This window comes from Herpailurus yagouaroundi, unplaced genomic scaffold (assembly GCF_014898765.1).
Source record: "Herpailurus yagouaroundi ecotype Mexico unplaced genomic scaffold, PumYag 193, whole genome shotgun sequence".
NCBI lineage: Eukaryota > Metazoa > Chordata > Mammalia > Carnivora > Felidae > Herpailurus > Herpailurus yagouaroundi.
This window is the reverse complement of record NW_024412424.1, coordinates 6,984,111-7,011,135: the sequence shown is the minus strand read 5'-3', so window position 1 is coordinate 7,011,135 and position 27,025 is coordinate 6,984,111. Positions and strand designations below refer to the sequence as shown.

At 56.6% G+C, this 27,025-nt stretch overlaps 3 protein-coding genes across 4 annotated transcripts; 1 reads left to right on the top strand and 2 right to left on the bottom strand.

The window, feature by feature from the left end:
* The first annotated feature begins 698 nt into the window (after window positions 1–698).
* DALRD3 (DALR anticodon binding domain containing 3) lies at window positions 699–3,719 on the top strand. Of its 2 annotated transcripts, XM_040445300.1 has the most exons (12): window positions 702–904; window positions 981–1,276; window positions 1,398–1,654; window positions 1,740–1,819; window positions 1,907–2,035; window positions 2,363–2,433; window positions 2,534–2,595; window positions 2,690–2,772; window positions 2,848–3,030; window positions 3,107–3,220; window positions 3,323–3,391; window positions 3,478–3,719. In XM_040445300.1, the coding sequence occupies exons 1-12, from the start codon at window positions 740–742 to the stop codon at window positions 3,595–3,597; spliced, it is 1,629 nt and encodes a 542-aa protein (XP_040301234.1). In that variant the 5' UTR covers window positions 702–739; the 3' UTR covers window positions 3,598–3,719. The 2 variants fall into 2 exon arrangements, with proteins under 2 accessions (XP_040301235.1, XP_040301234.1); XM_040445301.1 differs by lacking the exon at window positions 3,107–3,220 and having other exon boundaries at window positions 699–904.
* WDR6 (WD repeat domain 6) lies at window positions 3,244–10,995 on the bottom strand. Its single transcript, XM_040445299.1, has 7 exons — window positions 10,710–10,995; window positions 5,090–7,562; window positions 4,905–4,988; window positions 4,694–4,810; window positions 4,477–4,595; window positions 3,771–4,377; window positions 3,244–3,642 (listed from the first exon to the last, which is right to left on the bottom strand). The coding sequence occupies exons 1-6, from the start codon at window positions 10,807–10,809 to the stop codon at window positions 3,917–3,919; spliced, it is 3,354 nt and encodes a 1,117-aa protein (XP_040301233.1). The 5' UTR covers window positions 10,810–10,995; the 3' UTR covers window positions 3,244–3,642; window positions 3,771–3,916.
* A 119-nt stretch (window positions 10,996–11,114) lies between these two features.
* P4HTM (prolyl 4-hydroxylase, transmembrane) lies at window positions 11,115–25,320 on the bottom strand. The gene is made up of 9 exons (XM_040445302.1): window positions 24,963–25,320; window positions 24,678–24,759; window positions 16,506–16,696; window positions 15,552–15,648; window positions 13,970–14,132; window positions 13,216–13,401; window positions 12,406–12,496; window positions 12,077–12,200; window positions 11,115–11,558 (listed from the first exon to the last, which is right to left on the bottom strand). Exons 1-9 carry the CDS (start codon window positions 25,290–25,292, stop codon window positions 11,338–11,340), a joined length of 1,485 nt encoding a protein of 494 aa, XP_040301236.1. The 5' UTR covers window positions 25,293–25,320; the 3' UTR covers window positions 11,115–11,337.
* Window positions 25,321–27,025: the final 1,705 nt, after the last annotated feature.

The following is a 27,025-nucleotide window of genomic DNA, read 5'->3' as shown; positions in this document are numbered from 1 at the left end:
ATGGCTCGGAGCCTGGAGCCTGTTTCCGATTCTGTGTCTCCCTCTCTCTCTGCCCCTCCCCCGTTCATGCTCTGTCTCTGTCCCATAAATAAATAAAAACGTTGAAAAAAAATAAAAAAAGCTGGTAATTCTGGAAACTATCTTGATGGATCTAATTCCTCAAAAATCAAGAGAAGCAATTCTACGAGAGTAGGCATTTATCCGATGTAAAGACGACCCAAATCGCAAAAGAGGAAATACTTCTGAATGACCCGAAACCGCAGAACACGAATTCTTTTAAAAATGAGTTTTTAGGTGGTCGTGAAATGTTAGCTGGCTGTAATGTTAGCTGCCCTATCCCACTAAACTCATTTGGAGCTCCTGACGTTTGATCATGTGTCAAATGTGGGGAATGAAACGTTATCACAAATACACAGAGGTAAGACTTCGAGGGGAGAAACAGCGATCTGGGCCCCACCCAGTAGGGAGGATCCTTTCCCTGGTTGCTAATGCAGGTGGCGAAGACAGAACCCTAGGTCTAAGATGGACCCGGAGATTTCGGAACCTAGGCCAGGCAGGGCAGACCAGCCACGCAGAGGGAGAGCTGGGGCCGAAGGTCGAAAGCGGCTATCACGGTTCCCTCTGGCGCACCTGTCAGCTCAGGGGCCGCCACCGGATACGCGCCCTGGCCTGTCGGTCCTCCCGGAAGTTCGACCTCCCGGGGTTTTGCTTCCGGTTCTGCTGGTTCCTTCCGGTCGCCATGGCGACGGGGCGCCTGGGGGTCGGAGAAACGCTAGGGGCCCTCAACACGGCCCTGGGGCCTGGCGACCCCGTGTGGTTCAAGGAGACGCGCGCCCGCCACCTGCGTGCCCGAGACTTTCTGGCGCCGCGGCCCGCATTACAAGCGCGCTTCGGGGACGGACAGGTGGGCGCGAGCGGCCGAGTGGGGACATGCGGCGGGGGGCAGCGCCGCAGCCCGCTCATCGCCCTTCCTCTCGCAGGTGCCCGAGCGTGTGGTCCGTGCAGTCGCCGGCCTGCAGGGCCCCGGCGTGGCCCCGGTGCTGCGCTGCGCGCCGACCCCCGCGGGTCTGGCGCTCCAGCTGCAGCGGCCCGCCGTCTTCGAGCGCGTGCTCGGCGCCGTGGCCGCCTATGTCGCGCCCGCCGCGCCCGCCGCGCCGGGCCCGCGCGTCCTCCTCCACTGTCCGGCGCTGCGCAGCGCCCCCGGCGCGCTCCGCCTGAGCCAGCTGCGCGCCGTGCTCGTGGCCGATCATTTGGCGCGAACTCTGCGCGCTCACGGGTGAGCGCGACGCGGGGCCAAAGAGGCGGGGGTAGGAAGCTGGGACGGAAGCAGCTGCGAGTGGGAAGTAGGGGGAGCTGCGCCGGGTGATAGGGCTGAGGCGGTCGCCCTCGCTTCGCAGGGAGAGTGTGCGCCTCGTCCCCGCCGTGCGAGACCCGCACATGCCGACCTTCCTGCAGCAACTGCGCGTGGACTGGCCCGCTGCTTCGGAGAGAGCCGCCACCGAAGCCCTGAGGAACCGCGCGCTTGCAGAGCTTAGCCCTGCCCAGGAGCGGGGAGCCCTGCCCCGCGGCGTCCTGGGCACAGTGTGCCTGAAGGAGCTGGTGCAAGAACGGGGACGCGCAGCTGGCTATGACCCCAACCTGGACAAGTGTCTGGGTAGGAGCTGGAGCCTCGCAGGGCTGGAGAGAAGGTGGGGACTCTGTGCTCCTGGCTAGCCTCAACGCCCTCGTGTTCTCTGCAGTGACTGAGGATCTGCTCTCGGTTTTAGCCGAGCTGCAGGAGGCTGCGCGCTGCTGGCCAGGGGACAGCCCTCCATCCCTGGTTAGTGACTGACCCGACTCCGTAGGCTGACACTGGCCAGCCGAGTGGCCTGTGTTCGCTCGGTGACCGTCTTCCTACACACCGTAGGCTGCGGTCCCAGATGCTAATGCAGACCGCTGCATGGTTGTGCACGTGGTGAGCTGTGAGGAGGAGTTCCAGCAACAAAAGGTGGACCTGCTTTGGCGGAAGCTGGATGACCAGGCTCCGCTCACACAGGTAGGTTTAGTGGCTTCCTCCCCACCGCCACCAACCTGAGGGCCCTTGAAAACCCTCAAGCGTCCTGTTGGCCAGTGTGTCCATACGTGACACCTGATCCTGAGGGGGAGGTCAGGCTTGGTGAGTGGGTATTTGCCGCAGCTTGTGAGCATCCTGAGAGAAGGTGGGGTCCGGGGGCACATCCCAGAGAACACTGAAGAAACTGGACTGTGTCCTGGGGTGGGCTTGAAAGGCGGGGGGAGTCCAGGCACCAGATTTAGGCTTCTCGAAGGATTTGGTGTTGGAGGGTATCGCTGCCTAGCTGAGTGCCTGTTCTCTTCCCGACAGAAGCACCTGGTCTGTGGCCCGGTGAAAGTGGCTGGTGCACCCGGCACCCTCACTGCCCCCGAGTACTACGAGTGAGTGAGACTGGAAGGGAGGCCCCCGAGTCAGGGTAGTTGAGGTGGAGGGGAACTCCTCACCACCCCACCTGCCCCGCTCACTCTTCTCCTCATGCAGGCTCCGGCACGCCCAGGTGTGCAAGGCGTCAGCAGTGAAGCACGGCAGGGACCTGGCACAAGGTGAGTGCGCCCGGGAACCCCTAGCTGTGCTTTGCAGGAGGGGTGGCTTGTCTGCTTCCCTGCCTGTGGAGGCTGACCGACTGCACTCCCTCAGACCCTGCCTGGACAGAGGTCTTCAGCGTTCTCTCCGTGGCGACCATCAAGTTTGAGATGCTCAGCACAGCCCCGCACGGTCAGGTGAGCCTGGGTGACCTACAGGATCAGGGCTTGGACAGCACGTGTGGTGGCTGCAGCTGTGCCCCCATTCCTCAGCTTCTCCTGGCCCTGGCCGACAGCAGCATTTCCACAAAGGGCACCAAGAGCGGCACCTTCGTCATGTATAACTGTGCCCGTCTTGCCACACTGTTTGAAGGGTACAGGCACAGCATGGAACAAGGTCTGTACCCCACTTTTCCACCTGTGAGCAGTCTTGATTTCTCACTGCTACAGGATGAGGTGAGTGCCCTCCCCAGGTAGTTGGGCACCCACAGGAGGTTGGGACCTCATCTCCCAGCACCCTTCTTCCTCCCAGGGTGAGTGGCTCCTGCTCTTCAATGGCATCCTCCCCTTCCCAGACCTGCTGAGCCAGACAGCAGCCCTGGCATGCACAGCCCCAGGGCTGCACACGACCGCACGCACAGAGACGGTGAGGCAGAGGAGACGGGGACAGACACTGCACACTCAATGCTTTATTCTGGATTGGGCACAGGATCAGAGACCAGCCAGTGACTTAGTCTCTTGTCTCTAGATGTGCAAGTTCCTGGTACAGCTCAGCATGGATTTCAGCTCCTACTATAACCGCATACACATCCTAGGAGTAAGTGCACAGCAAAATGGGGTGGGGGGTTGCGGGGGTGCAAGGGAAGCAAAGGACGAGACCAGCAGGCCCTTTCTCTCCAACAGGCGCCTCGACCACACCTTTTTGGTCAAATGTTTGCCCGTCTCCAGCTTCTGCGGGCCGTGCGTGAAGTGCTTCACACCGGCCTAGCCACGCTGGGCCTCCCTCCGCTGGACCATATCTAAGGCCACAGAGACCCCAATATCTAGGAATGTTTACAGAGTCATCACCTGAAAAGAAGATACACAGATTTTGTTAGGGACCTGAAACCAAAAATAAATTACTTCTATTATAAAGCCTGGTCCTATTATACACAGTAGGGCATATTTTTGGTCTGCCCAGATGGCACCCTACTCACCTCCAGCTCCTGCTCTGACGTCAGGAACCCGCGGCTGCCGCCTCCTCCCCTCAAGGCACACTGGGCATGGGCACAGACAGTCACTCCTGTTCCACTCCGTCTGCGAGCAGGCCCCATACCCAGCATGCCGGCCACCGCGGGACACTTCAATCATACCAGTTGTAAACCTCAAGCCCCTGGCCCCCAAGAGCACAGCGGTGGCCAAACTCAGGGCTCACAGGCCAGCAGTCCATGTCAGCCACATCTGGGACATGGTACACGGTACTGTTCATGAAGGTGGGCTCACCATGCCCCAGACGCCAGAAGGTCAGCCGTTGGTCGATGGAGGCTGAGACCATAAGGCTTGGGCTTAGGATCTTGAGGCCTGTCACATGGGCAGCATGTGCACAGGGGACAGAGTATTCCTCTAGCACATGCAACTGGGGCACCAGCTCAGCACCCCCAGCGGCCTCTTCCAGCTCTGGTGCCTCCACAGCCAGCACAAAGACATGGAGGGAGCCATCCTCACTGCCACTGGCCACAAGGTGGCCCTCACGTGTGGGCAAGGTGTGCAGGCTGTTGACACCACAGCTATGAGCCTGGAGGGTCAGGCAGGGGGTGCCCAGTCCTGGAGGAAAAAGATGGTTATCAGGGCCTCGCTGCCACATGGGTGAAGGCAAAGTGTGAGGTGGGGAGGGACAGCCATGGTTGTACACTGGCTACTCACGGTAGGGAAGCCCGGGGTCCGTTGGAGGCTCCAGGGCAGTGGAACCATGGTCTAGCACAGTAGTGAGATCCCAGAAGGCCAAGCTGCCATCAGTAGCTGCACTGCACAGGAACAGCCTCCTGGGAGCCAGGGGAGGGCAGCTAGGTCAGTGAGGGGGATGGAAAGCAACAGGAGCCCCCACCTGGCCCATGCAGGACCGCCATGCAGCCTCTCTCACCGCTGCTGGTTGGGTGCCTCATGTGTAAAGGAATGGACCTTAAGGACACACCGCTTGTGGTGGAAGGTTTCAGCCAGGAGCTGCAACCGCCGCCCAGAGTCCTGCAAAAGAAAGAGCCTGGGGGGCGGAGAGTGGCCCAGCTCAGAACCCATTCTGGACAACCTTCCAGGCTTTGTCTCTTGGCCCTACCACCCCCCATGCCCATTCTCACCTCACTGCTCCATCACTGCAGGCTGCAGCCACAAGGGGGCCAAGGCCAGGCCTGTCGAGCTCACAGATAGCTAGGGACATATACCTGCCGAGACCAGACACAGGTCAGGGCAAACCTGGGAGCAGCTGTAAGGGGCTTGCCCTGCGTGACACCACCCTACACTCCCACCTAGCAATGCACATTACCTGGTCTCTGGATCCACCTTGATCATCCGGTGCCGATTGCGCTGCCGGTCCCAGTATTCGTCTAGCCGGTGGGATGAAAGGTGCATGACGTGGCAAGCGAGGCGGCTTGGGGTGCTGGGGTCTGGGGTGACCATGATGCTGAAGCAATGCATCTCAGCCCGGCCCCCCGCAGACACCACATGAGCAGTCAGGCCTGGCCGAGGATCCTGAGGGCCACCTGGGGTACCAATGCCCCACACAGCCAGCGCACGCACCGAGGAGATGTGATTACAGACAGCTGTAAGTGCATGGGCCGAGCCAGTAGCTGTGGGGAGCGCCAGGACACAGACAGTGGTGTCCTCGCTGCATGTGATCACAATGTCAGTCAGGCCAGGCCCCTCGCTGCCAGGCTCCAAGTAGTCAGGCTGCATGAAGCTGGGCATCTCAAATTCAGGTCCCAGAGTGATGGTGCCCACACGCTTTACACAAGTGATCTCACGGCCATGCAGGCTCTCCCGGAGGATCACGTGTGGCCTAGTACAGCCACCCAGAGCCCGGTACAGCATGACATCCCCATCCTTGAGGTAGGCAAAGGCCATAGCCGCCTCGGTATCAGAGAAGGCCCAGGAGCGGTGCCCTCCACCACAGTTAACGATGTGCAGCTTTTCATGGGATCGGGGACTCCACACCACAAACTCATTGGCATGGAAACCCAGGATGACCATACTCCCATCAGCCATCATACGGAGACCAGCCACCCAGTTCATGCCTCGACAGGACTTCTGCCTTAGGACTGGCTGGAGTTGGCCACCTCGCACAAAGAGCTGGTAATAGGCGCCATCACGCCCTGTGGTATACACGTAGCCACCATGGCAGGTGACCGAGGTCACACCCTGCTTCCCGTGCAGAGAAGGGAGGGTGGACACAGGGCCCCACTCAGTTTCATCCCCACCACTGCCACTACCTGCCTCAAGTGCTCCAGTGACAGCTCCAGCCTTGCCCCCAATCCCAAGATCCTTGAGCAGAGCTGGTCTGGAGGGGAACAGCAACACAGAGCCCCGACGGTCCCCGCACACCAGGAAGTCACCAGGGGGTAAGAAGGCACTGCATGTGTGCCATCTCTGCTTGCTTGGAGGCAGTAGGTACCGGCAACGTTCCTTTACAAAGATGGCTTTGCCAGAGGGTGCGGCTGAGATTTCCAGGCAAGCCACCACACCACCAGGGCCCGATGCCAGCAACAGGAGCTCCTCATAGCCACGCAAGGCCCAGCTCAGACTATGCACCTTCCCACGGAACAGGGTCAGGTCCACAGCTGCTGTTGGAGTGTTGATGGGGACAACCTTGACACGACCCTCCCCATTGGCCATGGCACACAGTCCAAAGCCCTCAGGACCAGGGGCTGCCTCCAGGAGGCAGTAGGACTGGAAGCGTTTATCCTCCAGCAGCTGCTCCCAGCACTTGACCTCCAAGTCATAGAGGTACAGGATCCCTGTGTCAGTCACTGCCAGTAGTCGCCATGAGCCAGCCAGTGTCACAGCCTTGAGGGTACCTGGCCTGCTACGGGACTTGAAGCAGAGAGCTGAGACCCCCGAACCTGGGTACCCACGCCCTACCAAGTGCCACAGCCGGATGCCTGAGTCATCACCCCCAGTAACCACCCAGGCCTGCCTCTCATGGGCAGCTAAAGCCCTGATGCCACGACCCTGGTGGCCCCGAAAGGCCTGAAGGATCTCACCTTCGTGGCTCCATACCAAGCAGACACAGTCCTCTCCAGCACTGATAAGGTAATTCTCTAGTAGCTTGACCTGCCACACACGGGCACTGTGCCCAAAGCAGTGCCCAATATTCTGTACCCGACCCCCAGGCACCCGCAGGTCACCCACCTTCCAGATGCGGACACTTCGGTCTTCTGAAGCTGTGGCCAACAAGCCTTTACTTTCCAGGTATGACATGCTGAAGATGACACCCACATGCCCACTGACCCGTCGGTCAGGGGCCACAGGCTTATTATCTATTAAGGCAGCTGCTGGGTACCAGACAAGGAGCTGATTGGAAACAGCACCTGCCACTATGGTCAGCTCCTTCCAGGTGTCTCCGATCAGACAGGCTGAGGAGAGGGTGCACCTGTCTGTGCAGGGCACCTCCTGCAGCATGCACCCTACCACAGGGTCGTATAGCACTACTGAGTTATGGCCCAGGGCCAAGGCTATGTTCCCCTCAAGCCAACGTGCATCCCAGATCCAGTCAGACATGTTCCATAGGCCAGAGCGCCAGAGCTCCCGGAAGCGGCCCTGTCCCCAGCTAACTTTCACAACTCGGAGTCCCTTGCTCCCAAACACAGCCACCATAGCCTCCGAGTCAAGGTCTCCGTTTGGTTCTGGTCGCACCCGGAACCCATGGATAAGATAGTGGCCAAGCAGGTTCTGCACGCGCTTCATCATCCGCAGATGGCCACCAAAATCGAGGCTGTACACCAGGACATCTGGCCCCTCACCTAGACAGAGGCAGAGAGCCACATCAGAACCTCACCTCTGATAAGTCATGAAGAGACGAGGGCAGGGAAAACTCAGGTATGTAGCCTGCGAATGCATTAGAACACACGATCCTGCAGGCTTGAACCCTGGACAATCCCCGGCCTCAGCTTCAGCTGGACTTTCAATGCTGACATTCAGATACTCAGTTCAACCTGACTTCCTCAAACACAGGCTCTTCCTCGCCCCACCTACTTCTCATCCTTCCATTGGAAGCCTGTCAGCCTTTCTCCCAAATCCTCAGCCTCATCTGCCTCTACACGCCCTCTTCCGCCCCCCCCCCAACCCACCCCTCCCCCAGGGCAGAGGCTGTCCCTAAAGGTGATCCTCCCACCTTGGGGCCACAGTAGAACGCCTCTGGATTTCCAGAAGCTTCTTCCTTGAAGCTCAGATGTGAGCATGTTCAACACTGATGAGAAGAACCAGGAGAGGCAGCCCCTACTTTGACAGCCAAGGTTCCCATGACCCTAAGCCACCTCCTGCCTGCCCTGCAGGCACTTCCCACTCTACTAGTTCACCTTCAAGTTCTCTCAACCATTGCCACCCTCTACTCAGCCCCAGCCCCAAAGCAGGAAGCTCACCACTTACTCCTCTAAACTTCCCACATCTTCTCATCTTCCGAGTGCTCATTTTCTAAAGATTTTGCAAATCCTCCCCACCACAGTGACTTTGGCCCAGGATATCACCTTAACCTGAGATGACATTAACAGTTCCTCATGATATTCTTAGCTTGCAATCTCCATTTTTCGACATTCAATAGACATGCACTGAGCATCAATTATAAACCAGACAAGGAACTAACTACATGCTGGAGTAGTGAGTAAGACAAGCACAGACCCAGACTCCTGCCCATCAGGCAGACAATGAACAGTATCACCCAACTACATTGTTGTAACTCTGGTAAGTTCCAGGAAAGAACTATACAGGTTGCTTTAAGAATATAAAAGAGGGAAATCTGTTCCAGAGGATTTTCCCTCCAGAAGACATCTGGCAATATCTGGAGACACACTGGTTGTCACAAATGGGAGCTATGCTAACTGGCAACTAGGAGTAGAAACCAGGGATGCTCCTAAACGTCCTGCAAAGCACAGACAGCCCCCCCCCCCCAAAAGGATCTGGGCCAAAATGTCAAAAGTGATGATACTGAGAAACCCTGGTCTCATCTAAACAGACTGGGTGAGGGGCACCTGGGTGGCTCAGTCGGTTGAGCATCTAACTTCGGCTCAGGTCATGATCACACAGTTGGTGAGTTCGAGCCCTGCATCAGGCTCTGTGCTGACAGCTCAGAGTATGGAGCCTGCTTCAGATCCTGTGTGTCTCTCTCTCTCTCCCTCTCTCTCTCTCTCTGCTCCTCCCCTGCGCTCTCTCTCAAAAATAAAATTAAAAAATAATAATTAAAAAATAAACAGACTGGGTGTCAGGAGAGGCCACCTTGCGAACATAACATATAGACGGAGAGGAATCAATAAGCAGTGGTAACCAAAGGAAGAGCAAGCATGGGGGAGATGGGTGAACCTTTCTTGGCAGATAGAATAGCAAGTCTGATGACCCTGAGGTGAACACGGTCGTGTGGTTGGAATAAGAAACAAAGAGCTCAAGGATAGGCTGGGAGAATGCTCCTGAGGGGGTCTAGGAGACAAAGTTGCATGGCCTCAACTGACGGCAATATACAGACAGTGGCCACATGTATGAAGTCAAAATCAACCAGACTGGCTTGGGAGCTGAGGGAGATGCTCAGACTCAGGCACCTGACTGGCTGTTGTTCCCTCTGCTGAGCTGGAGCACCCAGTAGGAATATTTCAAATTGAAGGCACCTGTGCACTTGGGCCCGGAACTCATAAGCAAAGAGGGCTGGAAATTCAGATTATAGGTGCACATGGACAGAATTTGAGAATTGCAGCAATACAAAAGTCATTCTGGAAGTCACTGGAGTAGAGGAATTCACTTGAAGAGCTTTCTAACCTGCATTTCCCAGGTCATTTTCTTGCCTAAAACCCTTCATGGGGCCTCTCTCCACCACCACTATGAAGTCAGATCTAGGCTTAAAACAGCCTGGCCTCTGCTCCTTTCTCCAGCACTTGTCCCACCCCACCCCTGCTCAGCCTCACAGGAATTCCCTCTTTCTCCCGAAGTAACAAATTCTCAGCCTCAAAGCCTTTGGCATGTTTACCCTCTGCCAGAAACTCACCGCTTCCCTTCTCCTAGCTCATTGTTGTGGTTCTTTGGGTTTCTGCCTACCTATCTCTTCCTGCAGAAGCCTTAGGACTCTAACCCATCGTAGGCACCTTGAACTCCCAGAGTCCCCACCCTTCACCAGATCACAACTGGGCCATCCCTCCCCCAACACACATACCCACCCCCTTAGGATAGTAAGCAGCTCACTCAAGACTTGACAGAGCCCTGCCTCAGGACCCTTAAAAAACTCAGCAGCACCACCATCAATCACTAGTGTCCTCCAGTCAGTCCTCAATGCTCCCCAAGGGTCTGCTGCCTCAGGTCTCAGGGCTTTGATGGCCTATGCTTCTTGACCTGACCTTCCCCCAAGAAGCATCAACATCGGAATTCCTGGACGCAACCATCTCGGAAGGGGCCTTAGCGTCTGCCTCCCCAAGCATTGGCTCACTCAAAAAGGTCTCATCTCTAGTTTCCCGCCACTCAATCTGGTCCTCCCCACCTTCCACGGAGAAGCCTCACACAGCCCTGAGGCCACACCCCCGCCACCGGGTCCCGCCCTCAGGACCGCCCACCTTGGGGTCGGCTCATCCCAACCCCCCCCCCCCACTCCAGGAAGGGGCTACACACCGCTCGCCCTGCATGCTCCGCCTCCGAAATCACTGCGTTTCCCTGCACTTTCCCGCAGCCCCACCGCTCTTTCCACGTCGGCTGCAGACTATGAAGGGACTCAGTAGCCACATCGGTTTTTTTTTTGTCTCCAGGGCTCCTCCGGCTGGGTCTCCTGCCCGCCATCTCCTGGGCTCCCGCCCCCCTCGGTTGGGCTTCATCCCGCCGCCCGTCCTCCTCCTTGGGGGTATCCCTTTGTTCTCACGGTCCCGCCCCACGCGAGCGCACGGTTTCTTCTCCACTAGCATGCGCTTCAACCCAAACCTCACCCGCCAACAGCCGATCCCCCACGCACTCCAGACCCGTGACCGGGAGGAGTATGAGCTCGGAGGTTGCCCGCGGCCAAACGTAGTCCTCGTGAGCGTCCATGTCCGTCCTCCTGCTGCTGCGGCTGCCCTGGCCAAGAAGGGAGCTGAGCTCTCGCGAGACGAGCCTTCCTCGCACGCAGCAGAGCCGATCTACAGCGGCCTTAGCAACAGGTAGCGGAGCCCAGGGTCGCCCGCTGCCGATGTCCAATCACGACCCTTCGCCTCACGCAATCCAGCCCGTCATTGGCGAGGCCGCCCTCGCCCCTCCCCCTGGCGTGACGCTCTCCAAGCGCAGCGGCGGGCTCGTACTGGCCCAATCTACCTCCCCCTCCCCCGGCCCGCCCGCTGCTTCGGGGGCCCAGCGGCTCAAAGCCGTGTGGTTTTATTTTAGGGAGCAGCATGGGTCTGTACACAATAAATAACACGAATGTAGGAACTGTGCCCTAGTCGCGGCTGGAGGCAGGAATGGGGCAAGACATCAGCCAGGCCTTTGGCCTGCATCTGGACAGGGGAAAGGCGGGTCTCACCCCCAACCCCCCGTCTGGGGTGGCGGGCAGCCTGTGGCTGGGGGCTGGGGCCAACACTCCCCTCAGAGCTCCACACGCGCGTCGCGGTAGGCCCGATCCAGGGCCCACTCTGGCTGCGCATCAGTGCCACCTTCGCGGGCCAGGCGCGCCATCTCCTGCTGGAATAGCGCCTGCCGCGCCCTGCTGGGGTCCACATTGATCCAGTTGTTGGCGATCCACTTAGTGCCACGTGTGACCAGGCAGCCCCCATGCAGCGAGTAGTCATCCACGTCGCCCACCCAACCTAGGAGAGGTGAATGGTGTGAGCAAGGGAGGCGACCGAAGGGACTCTAGGCTGAGCTAACCTGAGCTTGACCTTATACAGGCCAAGGGCATGACAAGGGTGGGCCCAGCTGTACACATCTTAGGTGGTAAAATCTGGCCCCAAGGTGTCCTTGGGGACTCAGCATCTCTTTCCAACTAATACCTTGACAATACTCTTTCTTGACAATACCACTGGTCTTCTGAAACCAGCTTTCTTACTGCCAGGCCTGTCCACAGCCGGGGTTGGTGACAGACCTGTGTCCCCAGCCCCAGTGAGCCGGAAGGCTGGAGCATCAGGGAATCAATCACAGGGTTCAAGATAACCTAGGAGGCTGCACAGGTGCAGGCCACTGAAGTCACTAAGGATGATCTTTGGGAGGCACTAGGGGCAGAAAACCATTTGTAGGGGTGCTAGAAACATCCCACCAAGGTGGCAGTCTGGGCTGGATAAAGGGAAGTTTCCTTCAAGGCATGCTTGGCCTGGCCACAGGCCCTCACCTTGCCCATCAGGCAGGTAGTTGTACCAGAAGACTGCTGTGCCCTGCCGGGGCTTGACCCGCAGGTTCCCCTTGTCACAGTGCCTCCGAGTGTCACGGAGATCAACGTCATCTTGAATCAGACTCTGTGGACAGCAGGATGGTAAGGTTTTCAAACTTGCCCCCACTGCCAAAAGCCAAGGCCAGGCAGCCGAAAGTGGCCAGAGGGAAACCAGTCAGATGTGCCCAGGGGTTCACTTGGGCCCCTCATCCCAGGTCTGGAAGGTTATATACTGTGATTGCCCAAGAACCTGCCATCCCACCAGAGTTAACAGCCTGGTTGGCCCTTACCATTTCATCGTAGGTTCTGTTGTCTGCTACAGGGAAGACAGTCTCGCCCCCACCGGTGACGTTGTTCAAATAAAACAGCACTGTCATGTAGCTGTAAGGCAGGGGGCCCGTTGAGCAGGTCCCCAGCTGTGGGCACTCCCAGGAGCTTACCTGTGGGCAGGATAAGCTGCCCAGGTTCCCAAGGGCCAGAGGGGCAGGCTGGGATCAGTGACAACACTGCAGGTCAGTGCCAAGACCCTAGCCTGTTACTCCTCCCACAAACCATCTCTTTCTGTGTGTCACAATGTTTTCTGTGGCCAAGATCACAGGTGTACTTAGCTAAATTACGTGGCTGGCTGGGAAAGGTAGGCTAGCAGAAGCAGCGTGACCATGCAGAAGGGCTGGTGGGGAGCACAAGGGGCTGACCCAGAGCAGCCACATGAAGAGAAGAGACCCGCCTCCCTGCCTTAGCAGAGGAGGGGGACAAAGCTTCAAAGGGAGAAGCTGAGGCCTCCAGCAATGGAGGCAGAATCAAGACCCAGGGGATAGGGGTTAAAAAAAAAAGCCAGAAATCCAGCCTTTCCCCTTACCTCAGAGTTCTGGGGAAATTTTTCAGTGTCTGTGCATACCTTAGTTTGGCCACTGAGACAAGATGGCCACCCCTTTCCTGCCACTTGGTAAACAAACTAGGGCAAGAGATGGGGTATCCTCAACCAGGATGCTCCCATGTTCTCCTGGCCCTGGGGGCATGTCCATAGGGCAGAACTGTGTTTATGTCATGGGAGTGTCTGGTCTGGGAGTTGAAGGCCACCCCAGGTGGGAGGTACTTGCCGGCAGGAGGTCTCGAATGGTACAGACTCATTGGCTACCAACTTAGTATGGGAGCAGATGGTCTCTGGGTACACAGGTCCGCTGTCCACATGGGCATGGTAGTGGCCTCCCTCACCATACCGTACAACCTGCAGCGGCTCGCTGAGCTCCACGATCTCAGGTGACAGGCGGGTGAGGCGTAGCACCCTGGTAGGCAGTAGGAATTCAGCTGGGTAATCTCATGCAAGGCAGCACCCTGAAGGAGCTGGACCCCCAGAATGCCACAAGCTCTGCCCCTGCCCACCTCCCCTGGAAGCCCCTTAGGCCACCCTAGACTGGCCCTGTAAGAGCAGGAAGGGGTTACCCATGAACCCTTCTCCCTGGATGCCAGAGACCTCGCTGGGTGAGAAAGATGAGATTTCCACTAAGTTGCGGGGCGGGTGTGTGTGTGTGTGGGGTCACTCCCTCCAGGAAGGAGGTTCCTTATCTAAAACCCCTGGCTGCTCAGGGGCAGGGGGTCCTGTAGACGGAGATAAGAAGTCATTTTTCTAATTAGCAAAAAACAAATATTCCAATCTATATCTAATCCCAAATGTCTATTGTTTGCCCACAATTAGGGCTAATTTGCCTTTGTTAATTGCCTTTTTAATGGGTCCCAATCCTGGTCTAATGAATAGAACTTAATCCTGAGTTGGCTAATCAAGTCTGTCCTCTAGGCCCCAGCCAAGGACTTCTGTGAGGGCCCCACATGGCTTTCTCCTGCTCCAGGGCTCACCTCTGGCGGATGGAGCGCATGACGTGGTGGGCACCTTCACCCTGGTAGAGCCACGTGTGGTGGCTGTTCCGCACCAGCTCACTGGATGCTGCCTTGTGGCTCCTCATGTACTTGTGGAAGTCTCGAAGGTCCATGTCAGCGAACTCCTGCAGGCTCAGCACTCCTGCACAGGGCACCCACCATCATGCCCCCCAAGCCCATGTGAGGAAGCCACAGTGGCAGGCTTTACCATCCTACCTACCCCTGGCCTCAGGCACTGGGGGACCATGTGTACCTGTCCCCCAACCTGGACTCTTGGGTAAGATGAACCTTCTGTCACATCAGGCCCTATAGGAAGACCTAGGGAAATTCATTTCCTCAGTTCCAAATCAAACCCTGATTTGGTCCCCCAAAGGACCTAACCCCTACTAGATTGGCCACAGCAGGGTGGTCAAAGGAAGCGTGAACCATATGGCCAGGACCTGAGGCCAAGCACTGCCCTTGGCTGGCCTCCAGCGTGGCTCTAAAGCACATGGTGGCTACCCTCTGGTCCTGTAGAGGGTGAAGAAAGACAGCAGTCAGTGCTGGGTTCTGTCCAGAGCCTTCCACGCTGTAGGGTTTAAGCTGGGGCTGGTCCCCAGGAGTTCCCTTATGACCTCAGGTCCCATCCTGAGTGGAAGATATCTATCTGGCCAGTCCTGTCTGCTGGGTTACCAGTCTACCTCAACAAAGAAAGCCAGGCCACTCTCCCAAGTAAGAACACTCTTTCCCTGTTCCTGTCCAACCCACGAAACAGGAAATCCACCCTTTGGGGGTTCTGGAAGAGTAGCTGATGTCTGCTCCATGTAATCCTGGCTAACCCAAGAAAGAAACCTTCTACTGTTTGACCCAGATATCTCTGAGGGTGAGGAACACTTAAGGCCTGTGGGCCTGTTACCGGCTCTGTACATAGGGATGGTAGCATCATGGTGCCCCTCCAGCCACAGGTCTTGGCCAGATCCTTCACTCTGGGTTCACCAGCCACAGGGCCATTCTTCCAAGTCCTGTTTCACTGTTGTATCTTCCCCATTCTGTCCAGAACTTGGGCATGTGAATGATGACTACACCTCAGAAATATCCTGAGGATTATTACCAAAGAGGGGGTGGCGCACTTGTATGACAGCTCCCCTACCCAAACCATCCACCCCCAGAAGTTAGCATGACTCTAGGCAGGCAAGAGGAAAGCAAGCAAGATCTCAGACCAGAGAGGGTGGCTTCTGGGGAAGACCTCATGCTTGGCTGAAAAGAGGAAGATGGAGCAGGGTGAACAGCCAAGCTCAAGCTGGTCTCACTGCCCTGTTCCTGCTGTGCCCACTCTGCCCTCTGCCAGCCAAGCAAGCCCCCTCCTGTACCCCAGTCTCTGCCTGTTGAGGTCAAAATGGCCTCCAAGAATGTCCCTCTAGACTGTCATCAAGAGGAGTGGGATGACCCAGCCCAGGAGTGAGGGCAAGGCTGGATCCTTGCCTCATCATCTCTGGCTACTCTAGAAGGTGGGTATAGAGGCCACCTGGCTGTGGGGGCAGGAGGCTCACAGAGACAGAACTGTGGCGAGGTATGGGCTCACCATCACCATCAGGGTCAGCCTTGATCGCAGAGTACATCTCCTGAATGTTCTCTGGAGTCATCCACCGTCCATTTCCCAGGCGAGTCTGGGCCAGGACCTAAAGCACAAGATGGTCCCTCAGTGGAGTGGCCCCAAAGATGGAGCCCCCAGAGCATAGACAGTCACCCAGTTCTTGCTGTAAAGGTTAAGGGTTCAGGTGATGGGGTATGGGTGAGGACACAGGACAGAGCCTGAGGTCCCTGAGCTGAAGGGATGGTAGGCAGAAAGGCCCACAGGCATCTGGGGAGGAGGCCAGGGAGATAGTTAAGAGGCCTGCAGGCCATAGGCATTCCTGGCCCTGTTGGGACTGTGGCCTCCATGGGGAGCACTGTCAGCTGGTTGGGTGCAGAGTGAAGGACAGCACTGTATCCCACTCAGATACCCAAGGTGAGGTGGGGAGGCCAAAGCCTGAGTGCAAACAGAGAACAGACACCAAGGGGAGGGCTGGCACAGCATGACCACTAAGCTCGTCAAAGAAGCCCAGGCTCAGTGAGGCATTCTCTGTATAGGCAAGGGACCACATACCCTGCCAAGACCTCTGTCAGAAGCCTGGTGTGAGTGAGGGGCATGTAAAAGAGAGATGCAGACTTCTGGCTACCTCAGAGCTGCCACCCCTCCACCATGGGTTTTGTGGGGACCCCAGCCGTGGCAGCAAGGAATCCAGATCACAGATGGTGCACCACCCAGGAACTGTGGCAATAAATGTCATCACCCCCAGGGGGGTTCTCCTGCCATCCTCTGGGGTTCCCAGGGCAGCCAGGGGCTCTCCAGGGAAGGAGGGGGCCTCTGGAACTGAGCATGCCCAAGCTGATCTGAGGTGGCACCCGACTCTCAGGGCCAGGGCTGAGCAGGCCACCAGAAAGACAATTCAGGGCGCTCCCACCCTGTGTCTATTCCAGACCCCAGGATCCCAACCTCACGGAGCTGCAGGCGACCGTCATGGTTCTGGTCCAACAGCCGGAAGAGGTCCAGCTGGCTGACCTGCATTGTGCCCATTGCCTCCTCGTATTCTTCAGTGGGCAGAATCTGGCTGCGCTGTAGCCCCTTCATCTGGGCCAGGTGGATGATGAGCCGACACTCTTCATCACTCAGGAAGCCAGGGATTTCTGCCAGGAGAGGAGGTGGGTGAAGCCGAGGGCTGAGCCCAGGCAGTGATGCAACCAGTACCTTCTCTGCAGAGTTTCTAGGGTACTCTCTGTCCCCTGGTGGTCACCATGTCAGGACCTCACACACCCCTTTGCCTCTACTCTGGACTCCGACCCCAAGATTGAGTTGTCTTGCAAAGGTTGGCCAGCATTTGGAACGTGGGGCTTCTTTCTTTGATGCTGAGAGAACACATGTCCCAGAGGAGTCTTGGAAAGCTCGCCAGAGCTAAGCTGGATAGGGACTAACCCGTACCTTGCAGTGGGACTGAAGGCCAGAGGGTTGACCTCCACTTCTTATTTGGTATATATTTAAAAGTGGATGATGGTGGCTGGGTTTTGCTTTCAATTTTGCTTTTCAGAATTGTTCAAATAAAAACAAAGCGTAAAACATTCAGTGCTGTAGGCCAGTCCTTGCCCTCTATCCCGCACAAGTCTTCTGCCCAGGGCTGAGATGCCTGGCAGCCTGATGCTGGCACATCAGTGGTGGTGGTGGGTCTTTGACAGATGCTCTGGGAAGACGTTCTGGGTGCCCTTTGCTTTGGGAACAAGTGTACACTGAATGTCATGCCTCTAAGCCCGAGTAAAAGCCAGTCAGGCCTAGCTGGATGCCACCACACCAGCCTCACAAGCAGCTTGGATGAGCTGGAAAGTGAGCCTCACACCTGGGGGTCCCACACCCCAATGTCCCCACGCACTTTTAGGAGCTACATTCCCTCATTCCTGGGAAAGAAGACTTCCTTAGATGGGGACCAAGAGGCCACCAAGAAGAGGTGGAGGCAGGGACCATCACAGTGACCCCTCAGGACTGCAGCGTGGTCTACCACTTCTTTGGGTTACACTCCCAGCATGAAGTTCCGGTCATTGCCAAGAGGAAGGAAAATGACTGCTCAGAGCCAGGACTAAAATGATTTTTAGTGGTTATCACAGCAGATCACATTTAGGTGGTATAGACTCTGTACCCTGTCCTAATCACATCGTCAACTCCTTAATCCCTATACTCATCCTAGAAAAAAGGGCCCCATCAGTTTGCCTTCCTATTCATGACTCACGGCAAGTACAGAGACATCAGCAACTTGCTCAGGGCCACCCAGGCTGTTGCACTCCAAAGTCCATGCTCACAACCACATTCAGCTTCCATGGTAGGTTACCCAAATGTGATGACGCTAAAGGCAGGACAAAGGCCCCCCACTCTGGCCTGCTTGACCCCTCAACCCAGTAAACCCAGAAAGGGTATGAGCCATCCACTGGGGGAGGCAGGGGTAGCACTGGACAATGGATGACACCAAACTGCTAGTCAACAGTCACCTCCTGATAGTAGTTTAAACAATAAACAAACAAGAAAAGTAAACCAGAAAAAGAAAAGAAAACACAGGCCCAGGTTTCTTCAGTTTATTAAGTGCTGGTAATCCGTAGACCCAAAGGAGATGCCACCAACCTCTACAGTCCCCTGCAGTGTGCTAATCAAATGCAAATGGCTTAGGCCAGCACACTGGGGCCTAAGCAGATGGGTCCCAGCACCTAGGAGGCTGCACAAACACTGCCTCCTGGGGTGTGCGTGCAGCCCTATAAAGCCCTCAACCTCAACTCATTGAGACCAAGGCAGACAGAGCAGGTGATGGATCAAAGACCGTGGCTGTTTGTGGCACTGGTGGTGCTGTGGGTGACAGTGGGGTAGGGGCTCCCTGGGTCCCCACACGGTGCATGCCTATTCCCCAAGCCATGGCGCTGTGACATGACATTGGCTACACAGAGATGCAGCTGCCCAACTTGCTGGATCATGACACGGCAACTGAGGCTGTCCAGCAGTCAGTCAGTTGGTTGCCCCTGCTGGCCAGGGAGTGCCACCCTGATGCCCGCCTCTTCCTCTGCTCCCTTTTTGCCCCTGTGTGTAGGGCAGGGGCTCCTAGGTGAGGGTGGGTGGGGGCCTTTCCTCTGCCAGGGTCTGTTCACTAACCACTGCTGTATACCTATCCATGCTAGGTGCTGGTAGGGGTGGGGAGGGAAATGAAGATGAAGGATTGTTTTGTCAGGGTGTTCCTGGCACAGGGGAGCAGGTGCCTATGGGACAGAGGAGACATAGGTAAGGGACCATCGATGGTGAGCACCTCTGGACCCATGAATCCTCAAGGGCTCTTGAACATCAACAAGGTATGACAAGTGGGTAGGCTGTTTTTGGCTGGGGGGCGGGGCAGAAGCCCCTCTCCAGTGGGCGTGGAAACTCTGCCCAAGAGATCCCAGCAAGAGACGGAGCCACATCTCATCTGGGGGCCTTTTCTCCCAGAGTCCAGAGATGGCAAGGCTGATTCCTCTTCCCCAGCCTAACCTACCCCGTGAACGGCTCCCTCAGTTCCTTCTTTGCAGAGTGAGGGACCTTCCCAGAGCCTCAGGGTGACCACGCCAGTAGCAGCAAGAATGAGCTCTTTCAGAATCCAATGATCAGGCCTCCGCTCTTTGCCAACCCCAGCCTCGACCAGAAGCAGCAGTCTCCTGCAGGCCTTTCAGGACAAGAGGGAGGGCTCTGCTTTCTCCCTCCGAAATGGGGGAGTGAAGGCCCCGAGTGCAGGGTCCTTCGCATACAACCCTCTCCCCGGCAGTGGACTTCCGCCATGGCTGGAGGGGGGCGGGGTGCGCTGGAAAGCGGGATAGTGGCCCGAGCCACGCGAGCACCACGCGAGGACGGTGGGGGATGTAAGACCTAAACGCTGGGAAGAGGTTGCGGGGCTGAGGGCTGTTGCCAGGTGACCATGTGTCGTTGCCCAGCAACCGTGGAGTCACTGGCTGTACCTCTGCACTGGGACGGGACAGGAGCTCCAGCCCAGGGGCCAGGAAGTCCTGAGCGCCCGGCCAACCGATACTTCCCCTCCCCCCACCTCCGCAGGCTCATCTACCCGTGCCGCAGCCTGTGTGAGGCCCTGCAGGCCAGCTGTGCGCCCATCATGGCCTGCTACGGCTACCCCTGGCCCGCCATCCTGCATTGCGGCCGCTTCCCCGCCGGGCACAGCCTCTGCGTCGCGGCTGTCTCCGTAGGCTCCCGCCTGGGCCGCCCACGTGAGTCCCCGCGCGGCCCCCAGGCCATGTCCACGGGCAGCGCCCCACCCTTCCAAGCCGCTCCCCGCAGGGCCAGGTACACGGGTCTCTCTGGTAGGGAAGACAGGGACTGGCCACAGCAGCAGGTCTCAGAAAGGGTGAAGATCGAGGGACCCATGGGAGGGCTCCCCCAGCACGCGCTGACGGCCCTTCCCCCACTCTCGGCTGGCGGAGCCTCACTCGGCCCCTCCCCCCCTCCCCCCAGTGCCGCGCGCCAGCTGCAGGGACTGCGAGTTGCAGGACGCCCGCTCATCCAACGAGGTTCCGGAAGCGCTCTGTGCCAGCGACTTTGGTGAGCCCATCCCTAGCGTCCAGTACTCCTTACACCCACCTTACAAGTGCCTCCATCCCAGCTCCCAGCTTGGGTAAGACCGATGAAAAGAGGGGACACTTAAATGCTATACCTGGTTAAAGCTACAAAATAAATGCCTTTAATAAGCTTGGCATTGCTAAGACAACACACCAAACAAATCTGCTTAGGAGAGTGGCCGCCAGGACTTCAGCCCTTCGCTAGGATCCTGATTAAGGGTAGAGCATCACAAGAGGGTGTGGGTCACCAGGCGGTGGGGAGTGGGGGGTTATTCTTAGAAGCCCTGCACATCACCCCACTCCTCTGGTCCCATTCAGCAGTGAAGGTCAGGCTCTCCCGATGCAACGGCTCGTCCTTTGGCCTCTCAGACTGCAACCTGGACTCCGGGCTAGAGGTGCTGAAGGCAGGCCCACTGCCTGCTGTGGAACTGGCACCTATTCTGCGTTGCTGGCTGCAGCTGGATGCCACATGCATGCACAACCTCTTGCGAGGAAGGCATGCTGAGACCTACGTGCTAAGCGGGGAGGTGCAGGGCCATCGATTGCTGGTAACCACAGCCTACGCCTGGAGCCAAGGTCACAGAAATCTGCAATTGGCGGTGCGCAGGTGGCACCATCACCAGTGCCCAGAATAGGAGTTAACGCAGGAAGAGTCTGGGACTTTGTAGCCACAGCCTCAGCAGCAGCCATACAAACCATGTCCCGCCCTGGCTGGACATACGTAAAACCCTCTATCTGCTGCCCTTCATGGATACTTATAGACCAGCCCCAGGAACAGCCCAAGCAGGGCATAAACCCTTCTGTGATCAACGCTAAAGGGACCCTTCCTGAGCTATAGTGCTCTGCCCAGACATGAAGGAGGCTGGCTCCCTGGCAGCTGTGTGTGCTGGGTAGGCAAGACCACCTTTCTGTCCCAGGCCTGGGATGACAGCCTGGCTAATGCCCACAAGCCCCAGCAGCCCAATCTATTTCAGGGCAGGTGCAAAGCCTCAGGCTTTGCTCATTCTGGGCAGGATGCTACTTGTCAAGCCACACACAGACTGCCTCAAGCTGTAGGCCCATGCAAAAGCACAGGGGGTGGAGAGAGGTCCATGCAGAAAATTGTATTAAGCTGCTTACAAATCTGAACTTATATGCACACAAAAAGTTCTTCCCCTATTTCTGGGCCTCCAGTGTTTGTCAAGAACACAGTGGTCTTAAGTAACTGCCTAATTGTTTTCCTGAACTGACTTGGAAATCCTATGATAAAGCAGTCATGGTTTTAAGATAAATTGTTTTGTGTACTGGTGTTAAGTTACTCATTTACCTTAAATAGTAAGAAAATGGGCTAAAGCTCTTGCTGGCCTTCTGAAAAGTGCCCCCTGCTGCTCTTGAAGGAAGTGCCGAATCAGGGGGCACCTGCCAGGGTGGTGGGAAGTCACTCCAAGCAAGCAGATAGGTGCTGGTCTGGCTGAGTGCCCAGTAAATCCCTCCAGCCAGCCAATAAGGACCAGCAATAGACACGACTCTGGCTCCTGGCTACACAGCCAGCACAAATCAGGCCTCCTCTGCATGCAGCTCATCTTTAGGGGCAGAGGCATGAAAATGACAAATAAATACAGAAAATAGTGTCCAATGATGCCAAGTGCTGAGAAGAAAACCAAGCAGGCTGATGTAAGAGCATCTCAAAACCTCTTAAGACCAGTTTGAGGTCAAGGGAGGTATCTGAGGAGGGGATGTATGTGTAGAGGCCCAATGGAGCTGAAGCCATCCTCTTTGTGGGAAGAGCTAGATGTGAGCCTTCTGGTAGTGAGCATAGCACAAAGACCCCAAGGCAGCATGAGCTTGGGGACAGCAGTGAGTGAGTGAGGGGGCAGCAGAAGATGAGGGTACCAAATGAAACTTAGAAGTGAAGTGGGAATCTTGGAGACTTTTAAGGAAGGGGGTGGTAAGATCGATCTGTTCAAACACAGAATGAGGGTGGGGTGGGATGGAAGGATAAGTGAGCCACATGAAAGAAGGCAGTGTCCCCAGAGAGATGACAATGACTCAAAACTGGGACACCTCCCTTCTGAATAGAACAGGATGAAGTCCTCAGCTGACTTCCAGTGGTCCAAATCTTTGCAAAATGCCTACCACAGTCAAGTAGGTATTACGGCAAGAATGCAGGGTGGGGCCTTTGTGGCCAGGTCCTGCTTGCCCCATGTCTCTAGGGATAAAGGTGGGAAACAGGAAATGTCTCCCAAAGGGAGAGACTGGTGGTTGCATGGGGTCTTCCCCATGAAATGGTGGGGCTCCCTCCCATGCAGGTGGAGGCACCCTGGGACAGAACCCAACCCCCTTGCCCCAGCTTACATTATGAACACCCACCCCTTGAACCCTGACATCTTGGGTCCCTGAGGTTGAAGGTCACAGGTCTGGAGCCAAGAGCAGCAGGGCAGAGGTGACAGAACCCACAGCAGGCCCATTCTCCTTAGGCCCTCCTGCCTTTTTAGGGTGACAGTAGATGACTAACCAGGCACAGAAGACAGACACTCCTCCTTGAGATGAGGCTTCATTCTTTGGGTTCATCCAACACCACGCATTCAGGAACTCCCCCTCCTCTCACACCCTTTCCCCTGTGCTTTTCCTGCCTCACAAGTGGACTTCCTGTAATCACTAATCTCTTCTTCATGTGGCTCACCTCGTTTCACCAAGGAGCAAGCCTCAGGGTAAAACCTGGGACACCGTCCACCAGCGGACTCAAAGGCAATGTAAGAGTTTGGGAGAAAATGGGGGCCACAGCCCTTTGTGATTTGCGGATACACAGACCCATCGGATGGCTTAACCAGAACCAGTTGACCTTTTGTCACATCTCTCCTGCTTCCTGCAATTTATGGGGTTTGGGTTTCTCATTCTCAGCTTTGTAAGGCTTTGATGCAACAGCTGCATGTTAGGGGGTGAGGGGTACGGTTACGGCCTCATGGCTCATCTGAATTAAGTGTCTACATGTCCCAAGAAGGCTGACGGGAGACAGTACAACCCCTTCAGACGTGTCTGTTCATGGCAGTGTAGCAGTAAAAGGGTGAGTGTTGTTCCCTTTGCCCGGATCACCTTTTCCTGACAGCCACCTGCCTTGATCCCACAGCTCCTACAAGTCTGCAGGGAAGCCTACCTTGGCCTCTATTAAGAGTTTCATTCAACCCCAGTTGAAATTCTGCCTTATTTGTCTGCAGTCGTGTATCACCATCTGACACGCCATATATACTTGTTTATTTACTGTCTTCTTTTTCAAATGTCAGCTTCAGATGTGTGTTGTTGTTGTTGTTTTCCTCCTATTTTGTTCAATGCTGTGTTCTCAGCCTTCAAATAGTGTTTGGCATAGACTTCATCGGTTATGCAGTAGTAATGATAACAGTAACAACCTTCTAGGGTCCTTCCCAGAATAGGACCAGCATTACCTATTTCCCCTCACACAGCATGCATGTGAAATCATTCTCATAGGCCTAAGTATAATTCTCAACTAGGGCCCTCTGCCCCAGGGGTAATGGCATGTGCTCAGATGCTCCGCTTTGGTCCCCAGCCCCCTTCTTAAAGCCCCTTACCCACACCATCCCACAGCAGGCAGGAATGGCCCCAAGTCTGCAGTAAGTGTGTCACTGAGACTGAGTACCTAGGGTTGGGTGGGCAAACCTATCCTGGGCAAGGTCATGGTTCTGGGGAACCCCACCTTGTTGACACTGGTGGTCTCTGAAGGACTTCTGAATCTTCTCAGCCAGAATGTTGGCTTTAGAGTACAGGCCCTGGAGACAGGCTGCCTGGGTTCTAATCCTAGCTTCATCCCTGAACTAGCTGTATGAGTCTGACCAAGCAACCACAGCTCTCTGTGCTTCACTTTCTCACCCAGTAACCTGAGGGTGGGATCCACACTCATCTCACGGAGGGGGTGTAAGAATGAAATGAAACGGTCACATGAAGCCTAGCACATAGTCAGAGCTCAGAAAATGTGAGCTTATGATGCTGCTTCCAAATGAGGCCACCCTGGAAGGTTTTGCCTACAACTCCATCCTAAGAACCCCAAGGTGCTGGTAGCTAAGGCTGGTGGTCCAGGGGGGCAGGTTTGGGGGCACTGACATTCACATTGGACAGAGTGCTTTTCATCAGCCCACAGGGCCCACTTTGGGAGTGAGAGTCTTCCTCAGAGGCCCTGAGATCAGCTAGGACCTGGTTATTAGTCTCTCCCATGCTCCCCCATTCTAGAATATGACAGAATTAACGATGGCAGGGAGTGTCCAAAGACAGTTTCAATGAAATGTTTAGACAATGGCCTCAGGGTCACATTGCCCAGCCCTGTGATGGAAGGATCAGCTGTAGAGTAAGGGTCAGAGAGGGGAGTGTGGAAAGGTCACCCTGTACAACCCTATTATGGAGGTGGGGGCGGGTACTGCACTTTGGGAAACCTTTGGGTGGAAAAAGAGCTACTCTGAAGCAGCCATTTTCAAAACAGAAGTCACGTGGTCAAAACAAGCCTCCAGGCACCCCCAAACCGCAGCCCCTGGCCCTTCCCAGGAGTGCCCGGCGAACTTACCAAAGAGCAGCGGCTTGAGGCTGAGTGTTCGGATGAGGTGATCCCTGTCCGCGACCAGCTGGACTTTACGTTCGTGCCCCACCTAAGGGAAAGGGGCACTGCGGGCAGCTAGGGCCCCAGGCCGCAACGCCCGAGGAAAGTACAGGCGCCCGGGGCCCCGAGCGCGACGAGCGGGATTCGCGCGGGGGCAGACGCAGGGAGCAACGTGGAGGTCGTGGGCTGGGCGGCGGCTGTCACGGGCTCGGCCGTGCAGGGCCTGGAGCGTAGCGAGGCGGGGGTCCTCACCTTGATGCCCTCCAGCCGGGTGAGGGGACCCAGGGTTGGCGCGGGCCCGGGGCCCTGGGAGCGGCGCTGGGGCCCGGGGTCGCTGCTCTCGTCGCCGTTGCTGTAGTGCACGAAGAGCAGCAGCGCCAGCACGTTGCCCAGGTACAGGTGCACGAACACCATCAGCACCAGGAAGTAGGCGCGCGAGCAGATGCCGCGGGGCTTGCACAGCGGCCGGACAGGTGCGTCCTCGCAGTCGTCCAGCCCGGCCGCGGCCCCGGCCCGCTCGCGTTCAGGCGGTGCCCACTTCGGACTCGCGGCCTCTGGCCTCGGGGCCGCCGCCGCCGCCATGGCGCCCAGGTCGCGCGCACGTCCAGAGGAGGGGCCGCGGCGATGCCCGCGCCGTGCAGCGCCGTCGCCCGGACAACCGCCGCGGAGCCCGCGCGCGCCGCGGTCTCTAGGAGACGGTGCCCTGGGATGCTGCGCCAGCCATAACAGCCCCCGCCCGCCCCCGCGCCGCCCTATTTCTCCCTGAGCCGTGCTCGGTCTCCTTTGCGCCCTGGACCCGGCCCACCTGGGAGTTTCTCTTCCTGGGCTGGATTATCGTCAGGAGGAGATAATCACTTTCCAGGGTAGAAGCCGATCGCCCCCCACTCCCAATGGAGATGCGGACAAGAGCAGCACTGTTAAAAGAAACCCCGTTAGAAGTTTCTCCGTCCCCTGGTTAAGATGCGCTTCCCTCTTTCTGGAAATGTATGGTCTGCGTTTTCTCATTCTGGGGAGTAGGGTGGCAGCGAGGAGACGGTGCCAAAAGATGACTCAATAATGCGGCGGTTTGGGGGGCGCCAAGGAGGCCGATGACTGCGCATGTGATGGCGTAGGATCCACAGATTTAGGCACTGATGCTCGCCAGCGTAGGAGGCCAGGAACGCCTTGGAGGTCCACTCTGTCAGTCTGGACCTCACACAGAAACATAGCAGTAAGGGCTTAAGAAGCTGCCTGATGATGGGGTGCCTAGGTGGCTCAGTGGGTTAAGCGGCTGACTCCGATTTCGGCTCAGGTCATGATCTCATGATTGGTGGGATTGCATGGAGCCCTGCATTGGGCTCTGCCCTGACAGGGAGCCTGCTTGGGATTCTCTCTGCCCCTCCCCTACGCGTGCACCCTCTTTGTAAATAAATTAACTTAAAAAAAAAAAAAGAAGCTGCTTGATGCCACATACACGCGTAGACTGTGGCATCTGGTCTGGAGTAGTCAGAGAGGGCTTCTGAAGAAGTCTTGACACCAGGAAGCTCAAACCCTGAACAGTAAGTAACGTGCAGCAATGCAGGCAGGTACTCTGGTGCACAGGAACATTCCTTGCCTCAAACCTGGCACAGGTGAAGAGGGAGAAAGGGACTTTTGTATAATTGAGACACCATCACCTCAGAGGAAGATTAAACTCAGATTATCACCAGGTATAGAGGTGGGAGGACATACCAGTGCCCAAGTGCCAAAGCCTAGGCATTTTCATGTTCCCTGCTCTTCTAGGACTGGGTTATTCTCAGGCAGAGATGCACATGCCCCAGAACAGAAGCCGACATGCAGACAAGAGCAACACCACTGAGGCAAGTCCCACTAGTGGCTTCTCTCTACTCTGTTAATACACCCCCTCTCCCTATTTCCTTCTAGAAAAGTGGAGTCTGCATTTTCTGGTCTCTCCAGTAGAGCGGGCCGGGGGCTTGAGTGGCCACCTCTTTCTCTCAGAGATTTTACACACAACAGAAGGTTTCACCAGTGCTCAAGCACATGGGTGCATCTCGTCCAGCCACCCTCAGGGACCATTTTGTCAATCTCCTTAGGATACTACAGAGAAACACTGCTCGACCAAAGGAGACATTCTGGACATTTCTAAGAGGGGAAGAGGGCCAGGTGGTAATGGGAACTGTTATGGCTCAATGGCTCAGCCAAAGTTGGGATGCTGACCAAACACCACCACTGGTCAAGCATCCCGTTCCAGATGGAGTGGGAACTGACAGTTCTGTGGGTAACCAGGCAAGCCTGGACTCCCTGTGCATGGAGGTGAAGACAGAGGCAGTGAGGGC